The following is an 18288-nucleotide window of genomic DNA, read 5'->3' as shown; positions in this document are numbered from 1 at the left end:
CCAGTATAACGCGGAAATCGGTTAGCGCGGGAGGTCTTGGAACGTAACCCCCGCGCTAACCGAGGGATCACTGTATTTCTTATCTGTATATTACAAAAAAAAGGGGGGGGGGCAAATACCATCAATTTATTTAAGATGACACAGAAAATTCATTATTCTGAACTATGAAATATTCCAGTTCACACAGCCATTTGGATATACAGTACTATATCACTTTGGAGAAGGAGAAATGTCATGAGACCAGAAACTAAAGCTTAAATTAATTTATTAAACAATATAAAATCATTCACAAAACAGGTATTTACATTATTTAATATGAATATTAAGAACACCATCTTATATCAACCTTGATAGGATGAATTTCTCTTATCTGATATTGCATGTTGAAAAAACTGATAAAGAAATGAGTACTGATTAGGCAAAAGCTTTAAGATCGAATGCTGTTGGATATTTATGTACCATACAAACCTTTTGCATAAAATGAACTGCAATTCATATTTAGCAGCCCAGGGTTGTACACTTTTTTGAAACATTCCATGGTACACTTGCTATAAATTATTTTTTTAAAATATTGACAACTGCAGCCTACTCCAAAAAATCTGCAATGGCAATGTCTTTATGGGACAGTTCCATAGGGAAGATCAGCATTATATACAACTAAGTGGCTTTGCAACAATATTTAATGACAACATATATAATTTTTTCCTTCCTATGGCAAGCTTTATTGTATCTTTTCTAAAGTACCATAAGCTTCTCAGTATTTTACAGAGTAATTTTTTTATACTAATTCATATAACTGTGTCTTCCTAACTATGGAAGAGAAAATGTGTCAAAAACAGTTTCATATAGAGCCAACCAGAATTAACTGAATCTCTCAAATGTAGAAAATAACCATATGGAATGATTTAACCCAACAACTCATCTTATGAAAATCCAGAACTCACTAAGAAGGAAGAAAGTGTATAAATACTGTTATTTATTTCAAATATATGAAATATATTACCATACCTTTTGGACTATAAGATGCAACAGACTATAAGATACACCTTATACAGGAGGAAAACAGGAAAAAAATAGTTTTGGCCTCATGTCATGTTTTCGCCCTACTCAGCCCCCAGAAGTAATCTGCAGTGTCCCCATGTCCTGTTTTTGCCAAAAATGGGCCCATTTTGGCCTGCAGAGTGCTTCTGGGGGTTGGGGAGGGTGAAAACGCCATGCACAGAGGGTTCGAGCCCCCAAAAACAGGATGTGTGGAGCACTGTAGAGTGCTTTTGGGAGCTGAGGAAGGTAAAAACGGAGGGGTTTGGGAGCCCCAAAATGAGCCCATTTTGGGTGAAAAGAGGCGGTGTGGAGCACTGCAGAGTGTTTCTGGGAAGCCGGGGAGGGCGAAAATGCAATGCATAGAGGGTTCAGGAGGCCAAAACACACCTATATTTGGTCTATGAGACACACTGAAATTTTCACCCACTTTTGGGAGGGGGCAGAGTGCTTCTTATACTCCAAAAAATACAGCAGCATAAAAATGTCAATGCTAAAGTATTTGTGATAGTAGGGCAATCAGTAACTACAACAAAAGCAATCGACTTGTATTTTTTTAGCCAACATTTCAAAAAAAAATTAAAGTAATTTCACCCATGTTGTCTAAATATTGCATTTACTTAATTTCAGGAAAGTCAATCATAAGGAAAACTCTTGTTTTAAATAATATCACAGTATTTTTAATATATTCAATTATTATAGTCAAGTCCACAAGATATTTAGTTCATTCCACATTTTTATCAATCTAAATATAAAGCAATTTTATTTGTAGCTGATGACAAGCAAAAGTTTGGAAAAAAAGCTACTATAAATTCTGCAAAACTGTTTTCTTTGTGCATGAATCTTCAATTACGCAGCAGCAATAGATGCATCATCCAGTTGACGGCCCTGTGGCTTCAGATAAATAAAGAGAGCATTATTTCAGATATATGTTATCCCACATTTACATAGGGCTTTACACAGTTACACAATATCTATACTGTATTAATTTCACATTATTTTGGGATCAATATGCAGTATGACACTTAAAGATTCAGCAGTGATCCCTAATGTTTCATTGAAAGTATTGTAACAGCAAGTGAAGCCTATTAAAATTGTTACACTCAATAATTCTTAATTAGACTAAGATGACAAAGTAATTATGAAATTATAATCTCCTGACAGAAAGGCATAGAAAACGGCAAGTTGTTATACTTAACAAATGGCAAGTTGTTCCACTTAATCTACATCTACCATTTTTGGAAATGAACAACTCTTACAGCAAAAAACATTTACTATGTAATCAGAAAAATTACAATACTGTACAGCACAAGGAAGATTTTAAGCATTTGAATTTTTTTAAACTTAGGAAAAATATACTCATAAACGTATTTCTCTTACATCTTAGCTAGCAGCAAATGTAAATGACTAATTTAAAAGGCATTCTGACTGTCAGAATTCTTGAGAAATACTTGTCCTTTCTGTTTATACCATGATCAAGTAGCCTACAAAGCTATCACAATAAAGGGTGGATTAAGTTGTAATTCACAAAAAGCACATCACATTTTTTCCAAAGATTTCATTTACTTTGCCCAGACAGGTTTCTTCCTACTTATTTTGATAATCCCTGCTACGCAAAAAAAAAGGGGAGGGGAGAAAAAAAAAGCCCTTCACTAATGTCTTGGTAGCTAAATAATTGTATTATCACATGCACAGTTCTTAGTACTATTACTGCTGCAATGTGACATTACAATATTTCCAATACCTATTATTTGCATTTATGACTATGGCCATTCATAATCCAAAGTTTATTTTACACAATAGCTAGTTTATCATAATGCTTTCCTAGAAGTCTAGAAGCATTAAATACAGCTAAAAAGTCTGAGTAATTCGTAGTTAAATTAGAGATTCCATTCTTATACTGTATTTTATTATTTTCAGTAGAAGTTGCACCTATTTCAGAAATCCATTGTAGCATTCCATTGAAAATCATTTTCAAATAAGTTACTATCTTTATGAACAAACCACATGTTGAAAGAATGCTAAATACTGTCACTTTGCTACCACTATTTGTTACCTTGACGAAGATGTGAGTTGGTATAAATTTCCTAAGCAGTTGGTTAGTAAACTGTGGAAATCGTAGCAGATTGATGCTGAGAGATGGCAGCTGGTGATATCCAGCCATAAGAGGATAGAAGTTGTATAATATTTCTTGTTCAGTGCCAGGAAGGATTCTCAGTTTTATCTGAAAGTACATACCACAATAAGTTCCTTAATTACATGTAAACTAACTGATAAAAGTTTTTTTTTTGCTGTATGAAACTTTTTCCAATTTGAAGTTCTCAACCTTTCTACTAATCTGCAGCATTATCTTTGTAATGTCATAGGCCAATATCATTTCAATGTTGTTTCACTTACACCTTGTAATTTGATTCAGCAATAGTACAGATTAATAATAATAATAATAATAATAATAATAATAATAATAATAATAATATATTAGATTTGTATGCCGCCCCTCTCCCTGGACTCCATGATTCAGTGGAAGTCACTTTCACTGCATTCAATTTATGTTTAAAACTTCATTTCCTACCCTACATTTAAAAAGGTAAGCAGAATGCAAGTTTCTTCTGTAACACAATCATGTTAGCTGCATAATTTCTCTTAGGTGACTTATAGTTAATTAACAGAATTAAATGAAGATTTTTTAATCCAGAAGCATCATGATCCATACCTGCTTCAGACCAGAAAACATGAAGGACTCACTAGGTTCCACTGTTACTTCTACATCTTGCACTAAATTAGTTTTATTCTGCAGATGAAATTTTACAGGTAAGGATTCTCTGACTCGACCAAATGATGGCAAATCTTGGAAAGAAAGCACAACGTGAGTTTCAATAAACGTGATTTCTTATTTCTGTTTTAGCTCCACAGGAACAAATGAATACTATTTAGGATTACATATTCATAGACTAAAAGATTACAAGTTTTAAACGTTATGACTAGAAGAGAGACTGAGAAAAACATAATTCTCTTTTCAAACACTCGGTACTGAAAAGTGCTGTGAGGAAAATTCCAGTGTTAATCATGTGTCAATCATCATTATGAGAAAGTGATTAAAACAATGGTACTGAGCTAGCCAATGGAATGTTTTCTTTTTATATACTGAAAAGGCAGTAGCAAATCAATGGAAAAAAGTTGCCTCCTGGACTTAATTCACCACCTGTCAAACCACAAATACTTTAAGCCTTTCCCATATCACAGTAACAGTAGCGATGCTTAAAATATGAGCATAACAACAAAACAGGGACCTGTATGTGAAAAAAGCTCACCAAAAAGAATAACTAAGCCAAACAAAAGCAACTTTATCTTTGGAGATAACAGTAAAGTAGCAGTAAAAAGAGTTTTCTGTTTGTATTATTAAAACCAGTTGCAGATTTTGGGTCACATATTTTTCTTAGACCAATCCATTAAACTAAACTTTTACTCTCTGAAGGACAGTGCAAAAGTACAACATTAAAAACTTATTCAATGGGTAATCTCACCACAGTGATAGTACGGACTGTAAGAAGAATTCAATGAATAAATTGCAAAACTTTCTACTCTGGTACACTGTAGCTACTAGTTTGAGGAAGTAAATAGGGAGAATGTGCTACTTTCTGCTAATTGTTTCTCTTTTCTTATATTTAAAAAAAGGAAATTTTGAGAATTCAAAGCCTTAAACAAAAATTATATGATGATCCTGAGAAATGATTTATTTCCAAATGTTCTTGATTTTCTCCCAAATACCTTACCCTAGCTATAATAAACTTTTCAAAAGTTCTATAAGTCAACCTATGAGGTAATTGTCATGTATCAATAACTCATTAATATTACCTGCATTAACATGGAGCGGGATAGTTTCAGTGATCACATGCGGCAGTGTGATCAAAGTATTAACAACAGGTATGTTCTCCACAGCTGTACTCCTTGAAAAAATATTATTTTTTTAAATTTTTAATTATTGTAATAACTACAAAAATATCAGCAAATAAACAATTTAAAATAGGAAAATTATAAGAAATCCAAATTTGAAATATGAGGATGAAACACAAAAAGACATTCAGTCAAACAACTGAATTCTATAAATTTATTTCTAGTAATCAGAGAAATGGTGAATTAATAAAATATGAACGCATAACAGTACTGGAACAAAACAAAGTGGGGTTCTCTCATTTATCAGTTTATCCAACAGAAGCTTTCTTGATAGGCTAAAGGCACCAGTTCTTGACTTGAACTTAGTAAAATGTACAGAAAGGGCATATAGTTAAATATGGGTGAAATAAAGAACAGATACTTTAAAAATAATTTGTTTTGTGAATGAAACTCTTAATAGAAAATTATCTGTATATTTTTGTGGGATTCTTCAGGCCCATTTATCATCAGCCCAATGAAGCATTTTCACAGAATACAAATTAAGTCTGGTTTATAATATTATAGGCTGCAAAGCCCTATAGCCACTGCAGAGTCCACAGAACAAAGTGTCTGGGGTATTGGAGAAAGTCAGGTCAATTCATACTGAGACAGAAAGATTCATGGTCACATAGTTCTACAATCATGTGTTTGGCACAGAAAGTTTCACAGGAGAGCTAGCAAGCCAGAAAAAAACCAACAAAACAGTCCAATCCATGCTATGCATACCAGTGGCCTTCAGGCATCAATATATCAAGAGGCCATAAAGATGAGGAAATCAGTCAAAATTCTGCTTTGAGTAACTCTACTCTTCAGCATTACTATTATGGAAACTGTTTTTATTTTATTCCTAATGTTTTAGTTCTCCAAAACACATTGCTAGAGAAAGCCCTCATCTTTTGGAAGTGCTTAGTACACTTTGAAAGCATATGCTTGGTGCTATTCCAAAGTGGATGCACAGAGGTTTACTCATTCAAAGAAATGGGTATTATTTGGAACATAACCAGGTGGCAAGAAATAATTTACTGCAACCATCTATCTGTTTTTATTTTCTAAAAAAGCTTATACATTTTAGTTAGAGCACATAGCCATTATTAAAGGTATAAACAGTACTGGTTCTTTGTTTTGTAGCATTCCAGTTTAAAAAGTTAAGTTAGACTGGGAGCTTGGCAAAAGAGGTGGAAATCTCAGGCTAATTCAAAATAAGGGTCAAATATCATGGTCTGCTTGACAGTATGCTTTGAATAACTGGAGACAGAGATATTTACTACCCTGAAGGTAGATTTTGAAGCAAAAGTTGAGTTCAAAAGACTAAAAATTGGGAGTTCTAGGAGACCTCAAATAAATGCTGAGCCGGCAAAAATGACATTTTGTGCCAAATTCCAGAAGCTGTAAATGTAGCAGTTTCAGTAGTATTGGAGATACTTGGAGAACCTGCACACCTTGTAAGGTTTCATAAACTGGCAAAACCCCACATACCTAGTCCTCTTACTTTTTACATGGTTCAGGCTCAAACTTTGCAAAAAAAAAAAAAACCCTGAAAAATGAATTTACAGCAATCTTCAGGCTGCTGTAGTTTCAAAACTACTTGACCTTTCAGGTTGATTTTTCGCAGATGTACTAAGTACACAGCTGCAATGAGGACTTCCAATTTGCAGTACTTTCCTTCAAGTTGTTGAAAAAATATAAGAGTTCAAATTTGGTACTTGCTGCCAAAAATCAACCTGAAAGGCCAAGTAGTTTTGAAACTACAGCAGCCTGAAGATTGCTGTAAATTCATTTTTCAGGTTTTTTTTGCAAAGTTTGAGCCTGAACCATGTAAAAGGTAAGAGGACTGGGTACGTGGAGTTTTTCCAGTTTATAAAGCCTTACAAGGTGTGCAGGTTCTCCAAATATCTCCAACATAATACTAAAACTGCCGCGTTTACAGCTTCTGGAAGTTGGCCCAAAATGTCATTTTTGCCGACTCAGCATTTTGCAACCCTTTATTTGAGGTCTCCCAGAACTCCCAATTTTTAGTCTTTTGAACTAAATTTTTGCACAGCATAGTTTTATATCATAAAGAAACTATATGCCAAATTTCATCAAAATCTGAGATGGTAAGGCGAGGACCACTGGTCCACTTCACACGTTGTTGTTTTTTTAAAAAACAATAATCTTGGCTAAAAAAAGGCCAGGTGCCCACATGTTTTTTGTGTTTTGCCTCTGTGGGACTCATTAGGTCCCACAGAGTTGGCCTTCACCAGGTCCCGTCAACTAGACAATGTCATTTGGCGGAAACTAGGGGAAGAGCCTTCTCTGTGGGGGCCCCAGCTCTCTGGAATCAGCTCTCCCCAGAAATTTATACTGCCCCCACCCTCCTCGCCTTCCGTAAAAGCTTGGGGCCCTTAGACCCTTACCCCCTGGACGACAAGTGTAATATGGTTTGTGATGTGAATGGGAATGAATGATTTTAAATGTTTCTAGAGTTTTAAAGTTTTTCTAGTAAAATTAATTGGATTTTTACATTTGTACATTGTATATTATTTGTTATGTTATGAGCCGCCCCAAGTCCTCAGAGAGGGGCGGCATACAAATCTAATAAATAAATAAATAAATAAATAAATAATGACATACAGGAATGTTTAAATTGTAATGCTAATTCCTTTAAAATACAGTGATCCCCTGCTCGTTGCGAGGGTTCCGTTCCAGGACCCCCCGCAACGAGCGGGATTTCGCGAAGTAGCGCTGCGGAAGTAAAAACACCATCTGCGCATGTGCAGATGGTGTTTTTACTTCCGCAGCGCTAGCGAGGAGCCGAAGATTTGGGGCGGCGCGTGTGTTTTAAAATGTCCCCCGCCGACATGGGGGGCTCGCTAGCACCCCCCCGAACCCCCAACCCGGGTTTGGGGGGGGTGCTAGCGAGCCCCCTATGTCGGCGGGGACGTTTTAAAACACACGCGCCGCTTTCCAATGAGTCCCGAAGACAAACGGGGAAGTTTGACGTTTGTCTTCGGGACTCATTGGAAAGCGGCGCGTGTGTTTTAAAACGTCCCCGCCGACATGGGGGGCTCGCTAGCACCACCCCGAACCCCCAACCCGGGTTTGGGGGTGTGCTAGCGAGCCCCCCATGTCGGCGGGGACGTTTTAAAACACCCGCGCGACTTTCCAATGAGTCCCGAAGACAAACGCGTTGTCTTCGGGACTCATTGGAAAGTCGCACGGGTGTTTTAAAACGTCCCCGCCGACATGGGGGACTCGCTAGCACACCCCCAAACCCCCAACCCGGGTTTGGGGGTGTGCTAGCGAGCCCCCCATGTCGGCGGGGACGTTTTAAAACAGCCGCGCTGCCCCCAATCTTCGGCTCCTCGCTAGCGGGCAGGCAGGCGGCTCCTCGCTAGCGGGCAGGCAGGCGAGAGCTAGCGCCAGCGAGCGGCTTGTCCGTGCTCGCTCTCGCCGCTTTGGAGCTGAGTCCTGAAGCGAATTCGCTTCAGGACTCAGCTCCAAAGCGGCGAGAATGAACGGTGTGGGCGGGCGAAGGGCGGGCGGCAGCGAGGAGTTTGCGTGGGCGGTGGGGAAACTCCTTGCTGATGCCCGCTGCTCGCCCTCCCGCCAGCAAGAGGGGGAAGACCCAGGGAAGCCGCCCAGCAGCTGATCTGCCGGGTGCCATCTACGCATGCGTGCCCATAGAAAAAAGGGCACGCATGCGTAGATGGTGTTTTGACTTCTGGGTTGAAAAATCGCGAATTACCCTGTTCGCAATGGTCGGGGACGCAATAACCGGGGGATCACTGTAGAATGTTAATCCACTAGGAGAACAATGCATAGGTATACTTGTAAAAGTAAGTAAGCAGCAGCTACCTTTTCCAGGAGATTACATAACATCCAGTAGCAACTCCACCTTGGGCAGCTGTAACTGGTGGACAACGAAGGCAAAAGCATTCACTAGCACTTTCACCTGTCTGTAAAACAACTAAAAGAAAAGTCAGGTTAAGTCTAAAAAGTTGAAAAAATAATAAATGTTAGGTAAATCCGAAAGTCTATTAATGGATTATACATTATGTACACACAAAGCAAATATAGCAAGAAGAATGAGAATAAAAACATGCAGACAGAAGCACAATTTTGTTTTGTTTCTTCTCTTGTGGGAAAAATGGAGGAAGCTTTATATAAAAGAATGAAATGATGCAGTTACTAAGTAACACAGGTTACTTAGGCTCTCCAGTTCATCTAATTGAATCTAAACTGTCTCTGATAGAGGAAATGAGAAAAATATTATTGAGAACCTGTTTACTACATGAGCCAAAAAGAATGCTATGAAAATATTTACAGACTCCTCGCATCCTGGACATAAATTGTTTCAACTCCTACCCTCAAAACAACATTATAGATCACTGCACACCACAACTACTAGACACAAGAACAGTTTTCCCCCGAACACCATCCCTCTACTAAAACAGTATTTCTCTCAACACTGTCTGCACTACTGACATGAGTCTTAATTGATTAGCCCTTGGGCCATATCAAAGTGCAAAGTTTCAGAAACAGGTTAATAAAATTTGATTTAAAAAAATTAAAATGGAATTTGATAAAATACAATTTAAAATGAAATTTAATAAAATACAACAATTTAAGATATAGATAAAATATGATAAAATATATTTCTGTGTCACACTGCAATCTACCCCAATCAGTCCTACGTATGAAGATCTCAACCGAATCATTTTGTTTAAATAATGTGTTGTGTTAAATGTTATTTTCAGGTTCTGGCTGCATATAAGGTAAGTTTTGATATGGGGATCCCAATAGGTCATTTATTTGGTATATAGACCAAGGTATCCATATGCAAGCAACAAATAGGATGAGAGCCAGGTTTTGTACCTCTGCCGTCCCACAAATGCAGAGACGCTCATTGTCGGGTATAGAATGGAATCTCCCATATCTGACCATTGTATCAAGCTGTTCGAATCTTGCTCACATAAAATCTCTCTAAGATCTTTTGGCAATTGCAGCTTCAACTAGCTGTCTATTTGAAAAGTATGTTTGTATTTATTCAGCCATTTCAAATTGCCCACCTTACTAAGGATAGCTATATCATTTTGTGCTTCTATCCTTAATTCTTTGGGCAGCTCTTTTTTTTTTAGTTGTTCTCCTGTTACGCAAGAGACAGGAAGGCCACAACTTCTTACAAAATTTGTTAGTTTGGTGATCCAGGAGATTTGTGATTGTAATTTTACTTGCTCTAGTAGACGTAACTTGGTGAGTCTACCAGTCTCCATTTAATTGACTTTGCATCAGAGGTTGTATGCTCTAATTTTGGATAGTACATGAATTGTATAAATTTCCAATTCAGCTCTAACTGCTAAAGCAGATGTTCCTGTATCTACACCCAAAATACATCTCAAATGCTGTGACTGTGTTTGTTCTGGGACTGTGGCTGAGTATAGACACCAAACGTCTGCTCCATACAAAAGCATATGGATAATCTTAGCTTTATAAACTTTAATTAATGGGGCAAGGGATCCTGAGTAAATATGGTTCTTTAGTTTAAGCAGTAAATTCAAACGGGCTTTGCTCTAAATGTACTCCATTGATGACGACAAATCCAAGATTCAGTACTGGAAAAAGTTATGCCTAAATATACAAAGGTGTTAACTGTTCAATTGGCTCACCATCTAATTGCCATCTATATCTCTAATGGGTTTTTCCAAACACCGTTATTTTTTATTTAGATAAAGAATTCTATTCTATTCTACTCTATCCTATATAAACTGTTCAGAAGTTTTTGTACTTAAATTTTGGGCCAGAATTTTTATCTTTGATATATTTTATACCAGGTTGTAGAGAAAGATTCTTAGAATTCCAGAAAAAAACAAAATAGTGACTGTAATCTTAACCTGTTTAAAATGTACCTCATACAAGGTTTATATAACTTAAATGATGAAATGAAAGAAAAGTGATAACTTCACTATACAGTATGTACTTTTCCAACGATCAGTAATTTTTGCCATTCCAGAAGCAGATTATCTAAAAATAAACCATTGTGTCTCACCATTTACTACACAGGACTCTAGTTGGTCCACTGGAACCACTGAAGAAGCAAGCTGCAACTGGCTGGTTACAATGGTAAGGGCCCAGGGTGAAGCACTTAGAATGTCTGTCATCAGTAAAAATGGTATGTCGGTGAAGACTTTATCTAAATTCTCAAACTGTCAAGAGGACAAACAGTGTTATTCTATTGTTCATAGTGCTTATGAGGCTATGCTTTATTTTAGTATTTCTCTACATACCTTAGTTGAGACAAATTTAACAGCTACATCAAAAGGGAATACTGTCTCTATAGTAACAGTCTCATCCTGCATTTTAAAAAAAGACAAAATTATTTTCTTTTTCGGACAGATTGTCATCTGATAACAAATGTTTTTAAAAATGTCTTTAATACTGTTATTACCCTCCCCATAAAAAGACTAGAAGTAGCAATAACATCCAGCGTGCCCCTCCTACAAAGCAAAGCACAATTAGAAGGTTTCAAAATGTTTAATGGGTCCTACTTATGCTGAGCATCATCCCCCAAAAGCACATGAGTATGTAAATATATTATAAATATTATATGCTTTCAATCATACCTTATTTATTTAACTAGAAGCATTTATAAAAGCCCTAGAGTTCACAGACATTTAATAGTGTGTGTGTGTTTGTGTGTGTGTGTGTGAATGAATGAATGAATGAATGAATGAATGAATGAATAAATTATCATTAAAATGCCAATTCAATATTATTGAAACCTTAATTTCCAACGATGTTTATGTGATAATCAACTGCAAACTGGTGGTCTTGAACAACACTTAACTTGGGTTTCCCAACATACCCTGTGACACTTGCAAAGAATTTCTTTTCCTTCAATGACTGCATTCACCAGGTAAGAAACATACACAAGAAACATCCTCGTACCAACTGTTCCACAATGAATATATATAATTTTTTCCAACTGTAAAACAAACAAACAAACAGACTAGTTATAAAATAAAAGGTCAAAATTTTAAAAGACTGCTCTATTTAAAAATATTTACTGCTAATAATTTTTTTTTAAAATCCATGGATTCTGGGTGCAAGTTAATCAACCTTTTTCTTCTAATTTGCTTCTAATGTTACTATGAAAAAGGGCAGATTATTATTTGTTATTTGAATAAATCTTTGAAGCGAACATTCTAAAATAAATTTCTATTTTAATAGCTTGTTTATTCACAGGTTTTCATCCTAAGAACAATATTCAGAATTAACGCTGTTCATTTTAGAAGAATTCTAACACTAAACAATTTTTGTAGTGGAATTACTGTCTCCAAAATAGATCTAAATATGTCATACTGATAACATAGCATACTACCTTTTCACCTGGTTTCAAGTCTCCCAGAGGGATATCAGGAAGCAAGGCAGGATAGGAATCATCACACATTTCTGTTCCATTCAGAGTTACATGTGTTTTTTGAGTCAAATTTGCATCTTGGCCTAGGAGAAAACAATGTGTATTTATTTAAAACAATAAATCAGATTTAGGAATATCTAGAGGTTATAGCATTCTAATATATGATGATATTAATATCATTATTATAACTTTTCCAAAGATTAAACTCCACAATTCCTTTTTCTATTGCAATGGAAAGTATATATGTACCGCATTTTTGGAGTATAAGAGACACCTTTTTCCTCCCTAAAAGAGAGTGAAAATTTGGGTGCATTTTATACTTCAAATGTAGCTTTTTCGAAGCTTTCCCCCCAGCCCTAAATAGGTGCTAACAATCTTCCCGGCTTCCTACTCCCTCCGAAGAAGGTTTTTTCTAGCCCTAAGTCTTTACAGACTTGTTGTCATTCCTACTCTCTGTGAAAAAGGCCTTTTCAGCCCTAATCAGGGGATAAAATAATGTGCTGAAGCTGAACAGACTAAGGACGCTAGCCAGATGAAACCTGGTAGGTAGATTTCCCCATTCACCCCCCCCCCCCAAAGTAAGGTGCATTTTATACTCCAGTGTGTCTTATACTCCAAAAGGTATGGTATATACAGTGGTACCTCTACTTAAGAATGCCTCTACTTAAGAACTTTTCTAGATAAGAACAGATTGTTCAAGGTTTTTTTGCCTCTTCTTAAGAACCATTTTCTAGTTAAGAACCCGAGCCCAGAAAAATTTCCCAGGAAATTTGAGAGCGGCACGAAGGCCAGGCAGGTTTCCTGCCATTCCCCTTTTAATCCCAGCCATCTCGGGCTTTTCTGGGCTGTGAGAGGAGCCTTTCTGTGGCGCTTAAGGAGGCTTTGGCAGTCCAGAGCGAATGGAGTATTTTCCTTTGTCTGGGCGCTTGGAGAGGGAATAAAGCTCTGCCAGCGCCCAGAGAAAAGAAACACTCCCTTCGCTCTAGGCAGTTACTGTCCTCCTACTCTTCTTCACCTCCTCCTCCCACCCAAATTCCGAGCTTTTATTTCTTTCCTAATGCGTTTGCACGTATTATTTGCTTTCACATTGATTCCTATGGGAAAAATTGCTTCTACTTACAAACTTTTCTACTTAAGAACCTGGTCATGGAACGAATTAAGTTCTCAAGTAGAGGTACCACTGTATTTACATGTATTTGTGTCTTTTGCTTGTAAATACTTATTAAAAGAAAGACTAATGCATTTATAAAGATAATGCAGATTTTAAGTTTAGCATAAATGTAATATATTTTAATATTTATTAATTTATTAATATGAATTATAGCCAGTAAACAAATGAAATGTATGCAATTTTTAAGAATTTCAGATGCATATTTGTGCTCCTTTTACACAAAACAAAGTTTTAACCTATTTTAAATGACATATTTTGCAAGATTTCAGGCAATTACCATTATGTTTGAAGCAAGTTCAGTGAAAGAATAGGCAAATCAAAATATAATATAATCTACACAGTTAAATGTTGCAATGTTCTAAAACATGGGGGAATCTGCCACCTGGAATCTCTTTCCTCCACGATCCTAGCTTTTCAGACAAAATGCTTTCATTTAAAAGGTTCTCAAAACAGTTCCCTGTGCTGGTTTGGGAATCAGGTTCTGACCAAGGTAGCAAAGGCACAGGGACTGGCTGGGAAGCCCAATAGCATGTTTATGAAATGGGAGGTCCAAGAGGACTGATTGGGCCTTGCTGTGAGAAAGCCCGGCTTTCAACACACTTTTCTGGGATGCTTTTTGGCGTTTCATAGAGCTCTTAAGACCTACCTCTGCTGGCGGGCATGGGGGCCGTGAGTGATGAGATTGCCTCCAGCCAATACTATCTATGATGGAAGTGGATTAATGCAAATGACTGTATATGGGGTCTTTAATACTTTTTAGAAATTTGTATAATTCTTTTATAGTAATTTAGATTTCTTTATATATTGTTGTATTTATAATGTTGTACGCCGCCCTGAGTCGCCTCCAAAAGGGTAGCATAAAAATCTAATCAACAAACAAACAAATAAATAAATCATGTTCCATGTGGAATGAGGATCCTTGATGCCCGGAACCACCCAAAAATGCAACGCATGGAGTGGGTGGGTGGAGCCACATTCGGAGTATGAGACGCACCCAGATTCTCGCCCTCTTCTGGGGGGGGGGGAGTGCATCTTATACTACAAAAAATATGGTATTGACTTGCCCTATTAATAAAAGAGAAGAGAGGGGTTTAAACTTCTCCACAGTGAAAAGTTCATTGAGAACTGTGACTGAGCCAGTAATATCATGTTACATAATGAATACCTGGTTTTAAGCCTGCTGTGAGCTTTACATCTTTGGCAATTGTCTTCTCATGTGACTCGATTGTCACAGTCAAACAATACATTTCATTCATTAGGGCAGGAGGTTCATGACTAAGCTGGACAGAAATGTTAGGCACTCTAGAAATGATCCTTGAATAAAAACAAGAAACAAGTCATCTGCTTGCTTAGTTTTATCTTCTTCCTTAGCTGAGCTGTTGTTCTACAAGCCTGTGCATGTGTACTAACAGCAATTCTCTAGGCATGGCAAGTAACTTCAAACTATTGCATGTATTTTTCAAATTCTTTCTGTTTTTACTCTCTTCTATGTTTTTACAGTACAAACAAGCTTACATGGTACTCCTGTAACTATTAGAAGCTATTTTAAGGGCCACAAGATGCTTTAATTTAAGCAAAATCATGTCTTAACTATATTGGTAAAAATGGTTGTAAAACCAGATCCAGTCATGTGATAATTCCCCACATCGTTTAGCAACATAAATTCTGGTCCTAAATGTGATAAGTTGAGGACAAGTTGTATTGAAAACATTTCTAGATACCTTTCATCATATAGAAGCATTCCAGAGCTTCTTACAATACAGAGAATAAATTATCTTGAACAACATCATTAAGAGTGCGAAAGCCCTACAGAACATATTAGCAAACTGTTGTCACGGAACCTGGAAATCCTAACTTACAAAGTCATAATCCTCTTAGACAGTGGAATATTTTCTGTCTCCGATATTGCTTTGCAATTTCTGATTAACTTTTTCTTGAAAGGTGGAACAGTGAAAACAACTACTTGTTTTATTCTATTCTCAAACCTCAAACATTCATAGAATTATTTATCTTCATGTAACCCATTCATACTTACATAGTGCTTGCCTGAATTGTAACGCTATCCCAGTGAACCTCATTATCCAGAAGTTTGGGTCGTCTTTTGAAGGAACGCGCTGCCAGCACTGCTTCTCGAGAAGCAGCAGCATCACCCCCTCCTCCATGCCAGTTCAAGACCACACACCTGCCACTTTCACTACCCAGAATTAAGTCCACTGAGGTAATCTGAAAAGAAAAAAAGATTATATTTGGGTTGCCCATCCTTCAGTTCATTTAAAGTGTTATAATACAGAGTAAATTACTGTTTTTAGTATGAGCTGTATGCATTTATAAACGAGTCCTAGCTATGACTTATTTGTTTCTAGCAGAATCCTACCAAAATATATCAATTCTCTGAAATCCTGAGCTCAGGCTGTCCTTTTACAAAGAAGCATTTGTCTATTTTATGCTCTTACTGTAATTTGTGCACACTATTACATGTATATTCAAGAGCCAACTTATTTCAGTTGGATCTTCCTGCTTTTATTTAGATTTTTAAAATAGTTTATTAAAATAAGTAAATAAACTAAAAAAGAAACATTAAAACTTAATAACATACACATGAATAAATTGGATTAAGGAATATCTAGAGGTTATAGCATTCTAATAAATGCTGATATTCATCTCATTATTATAACTTTTCCAAAGATTAAACTCCACAGTTCCTTTTTCCATTGCAATTCCATAAAGTTGTCCTGAACTATATACTGGTGTGTGGTGGTCCTGGCTCCAGTTCTTATCCTCTTTTTTGCAGAAAAGGCACTCTACTGTATTAGCTGATTACTATTAATACATTCCTGAACTACAATCAACATCATTAATATTTTTATAACAAACTGAAGAACACACCTCAATTTTTTTCCCCACGTCTTCTGTTTTTGCCACAAATTTAAAAGTGAACTTTTTTGTTTTACCAGGGATAAGACACAATGTTCCCTGTCTAGATGGTTCCAGGATGTCACATTTTGAATAGTTTTCTTCCAGCACACAATACTGATTATATTCCTATGGTAAGAGAAAAATAGGCAGAAGTAGACAATGCAAAAATAAGTAAGATTTACCTGAATTACTATGATAATCTGCTATACTATTTAGAACTAAAAGATATACCATGTAGTTCAGATAATAGTCTTTCAAACATTTATTTATATACCATTAATATTTTTAAAGAAATTTAAGGGCATATCTTTTGAAGTAATTAAATGTAAACATTTACAATATGTTTAGGGCTGTCCAATTTGGCTTGGAAATTATACACGGAAGATTATTTAGGAAGAACTTCTCTCAAAGAACTCTCAATTAGATTTCTAAATAAAGAAGTACTGCAAATGATATACAGGTTTGCACGAAATACATGTATACCTGTATGCTATACATTTCATTTCATTCATTTCAAATAGATTAAGCATTTTACTTTTATCAATCTACGTAGCTTCAAATATGTTTGAGATAAACTATTTTCCTTATGGCTGTGCTAGGTGGTAACATATGGAGTTTTGGCCTCCTATATTTGAAATTAAGAAGACAGTATAGGACAGACTGAATAAAATGTACATTTTGTTCACTTTACAAGTTATTACTATATATATATATGATAAAATAAAATACATTCTAAGGCTGTGGAACAAAAAAATAGAAAAGTATGAGACTGTTAAAACTACACTGTTAGCACAGACTAAAACTAGACTGTTAGCACTAAGGTGAGAAGAAAATAAAAAGCAGGCTAATTACAACCAGAAAAAATAATCCCAGCTATCTGTGAGACTTTCAGATGAATAGGTGAACCCTTTGGTCTTCCTTTTTAAGTAAGGCTCTTCAATCAATATACAGCGCTCTGGATCAATTCTGAGTTTTTTATTCACTGCAAATGCTTTTTTGAAAGCCCACAGCTACAGAGGGCTTTTCTGAAGGCCTCTGATGGCGAAACAGAGGCCAGGGGAAATGCGTGCAAACATCCACAGAAGTGGGCTGCAGAAGGCGAGGCAGGTGTCGGGGTGTGCAAGGCCTGGTAAGTAGGGCAGCTCTACCCCTACCCTCCTCTTCAGCTTAATTTTTACCTATGTGCCTCGCCCCATCCCCTATACTCCGGGGTGGACAGGGTCTTAATTTTGTGGGTAGGGCTTAATTTGAGCACATGTGTTCAAAAACATGGCAGGGCTTTTGAGAGTAGGTCTTATTTTAGGGGAAACACGGTACATACTGTGACAATTATCCCATCCCATTAAGCACATAGGAGTCATAAATCATATTTCAAAAACATGATTACTGATTACCTGATTACTGAAATTGACACGCAACTTAGAAAATTGGAGAGGATGCAGGCAGTCAGCTTTCAAATATACATCAAACTGAATTGGTATGTCAACATGAAAACTTGGAGCAAGAAATTTAGCTTTACACTGCACTAGATTTTGAAACAAAACAAAATCAGAGGAGAAGCATGTTACCAAAAGCAATGAAATATTTTATATTTAGCAACAATATTTAACAATTTGGGATAATTTTCTATCTTGTACAAATAGTTCCTGACTTACAATCGCAATTGAGACCCAAATTTATTTTGCTCAACAGGGCTGTTATTAGCACCCCATTTCACAAATTTTTCTGCCACAACTTTTAAGGAAATCACTGCAGTTAAGTGAATCATGTGGTCATTAAGCAAATCTGGCTTTCCCCATCAATATTGCTTGTTGAAAGTCAGCTGGGAAGG

The 18288-nt window shown here is 36.5% G+C and overlaps 1 protein-coding gene across 2 annotated transcripts in view; it reads right to left on the bottom strand.

The window, feature by feature from the left end:
• Positions 1-248: 248 nt before the first annotated feature.
• TRAPPC11 (trafficking protein particle complex subunit 11) overlaps positions 249-18288 on the bottom strand; it is a 38636-nt gene continuing 20596 nt past the window's right edge. For both annotated transcript variants that reach the window (XM_070757502.1, XM_070757503.1), the window contains exons 18-30: positions 17852-17982; positions 16428-16583; positions 15577-15764; positions 14707-14855; positions 12332-12453; positions 11816-11935; positions 11238-11303; positions 11000-11156; positions 8809-8920; positions 4894-4985; positions 3752-3885; positions 3095-3262; positions 249-1932 (exon numbers count right to left, since the gene is read on the bottom strand). In XM_070757502.1, the coding sequence (XP_070613603.1) occupies positions 1888-1932; positions 3095-3262; positions 3752-3885; positions 4894-4985; positions 8809-8920; positions 11000-11156; positions 11238-11303; positions 11816-11935; positions 12332-12453; positions 14707-14855; positions 15577-15764; positions 16428-16583; positions 17852-17982 (1640 nt within the window). In that variant the 3' untranslated portion in view covers positions 249-1887. The remainder of the gene's footprint in view (positions 1933-3094; positions 3263-3751; positions 3886-4893; positions 4986-8808; positions 8921-10999; positions 11157-11237; positions 11304-11815; positions 11936-12331; positions 12454-14706; positions 14856-15576; positions 15765-16427; positions 16584-17851; positions 17983-18288) is intronic.

This window comes from Erythrolamprus reginae, chromosome 7 (genome assembly GCF_031021105.1).
Source record: "Erythrolamprus reginae isolate rEryReg1 chromosome 7, rEryReg1.hap1, whole genome shotgun sequence".
Lineage (NCBI taxonomy): Eukaryota > Metazoa > Chordata > Lepidosauria > Squamata > Dipsadidae > Erythrolamprus > Erythrolamprus reginae.
Note: the sequence above shows the minus strand (reverse complement) of the source record. Positions and strands in the feature narration are given on the sequence as shown.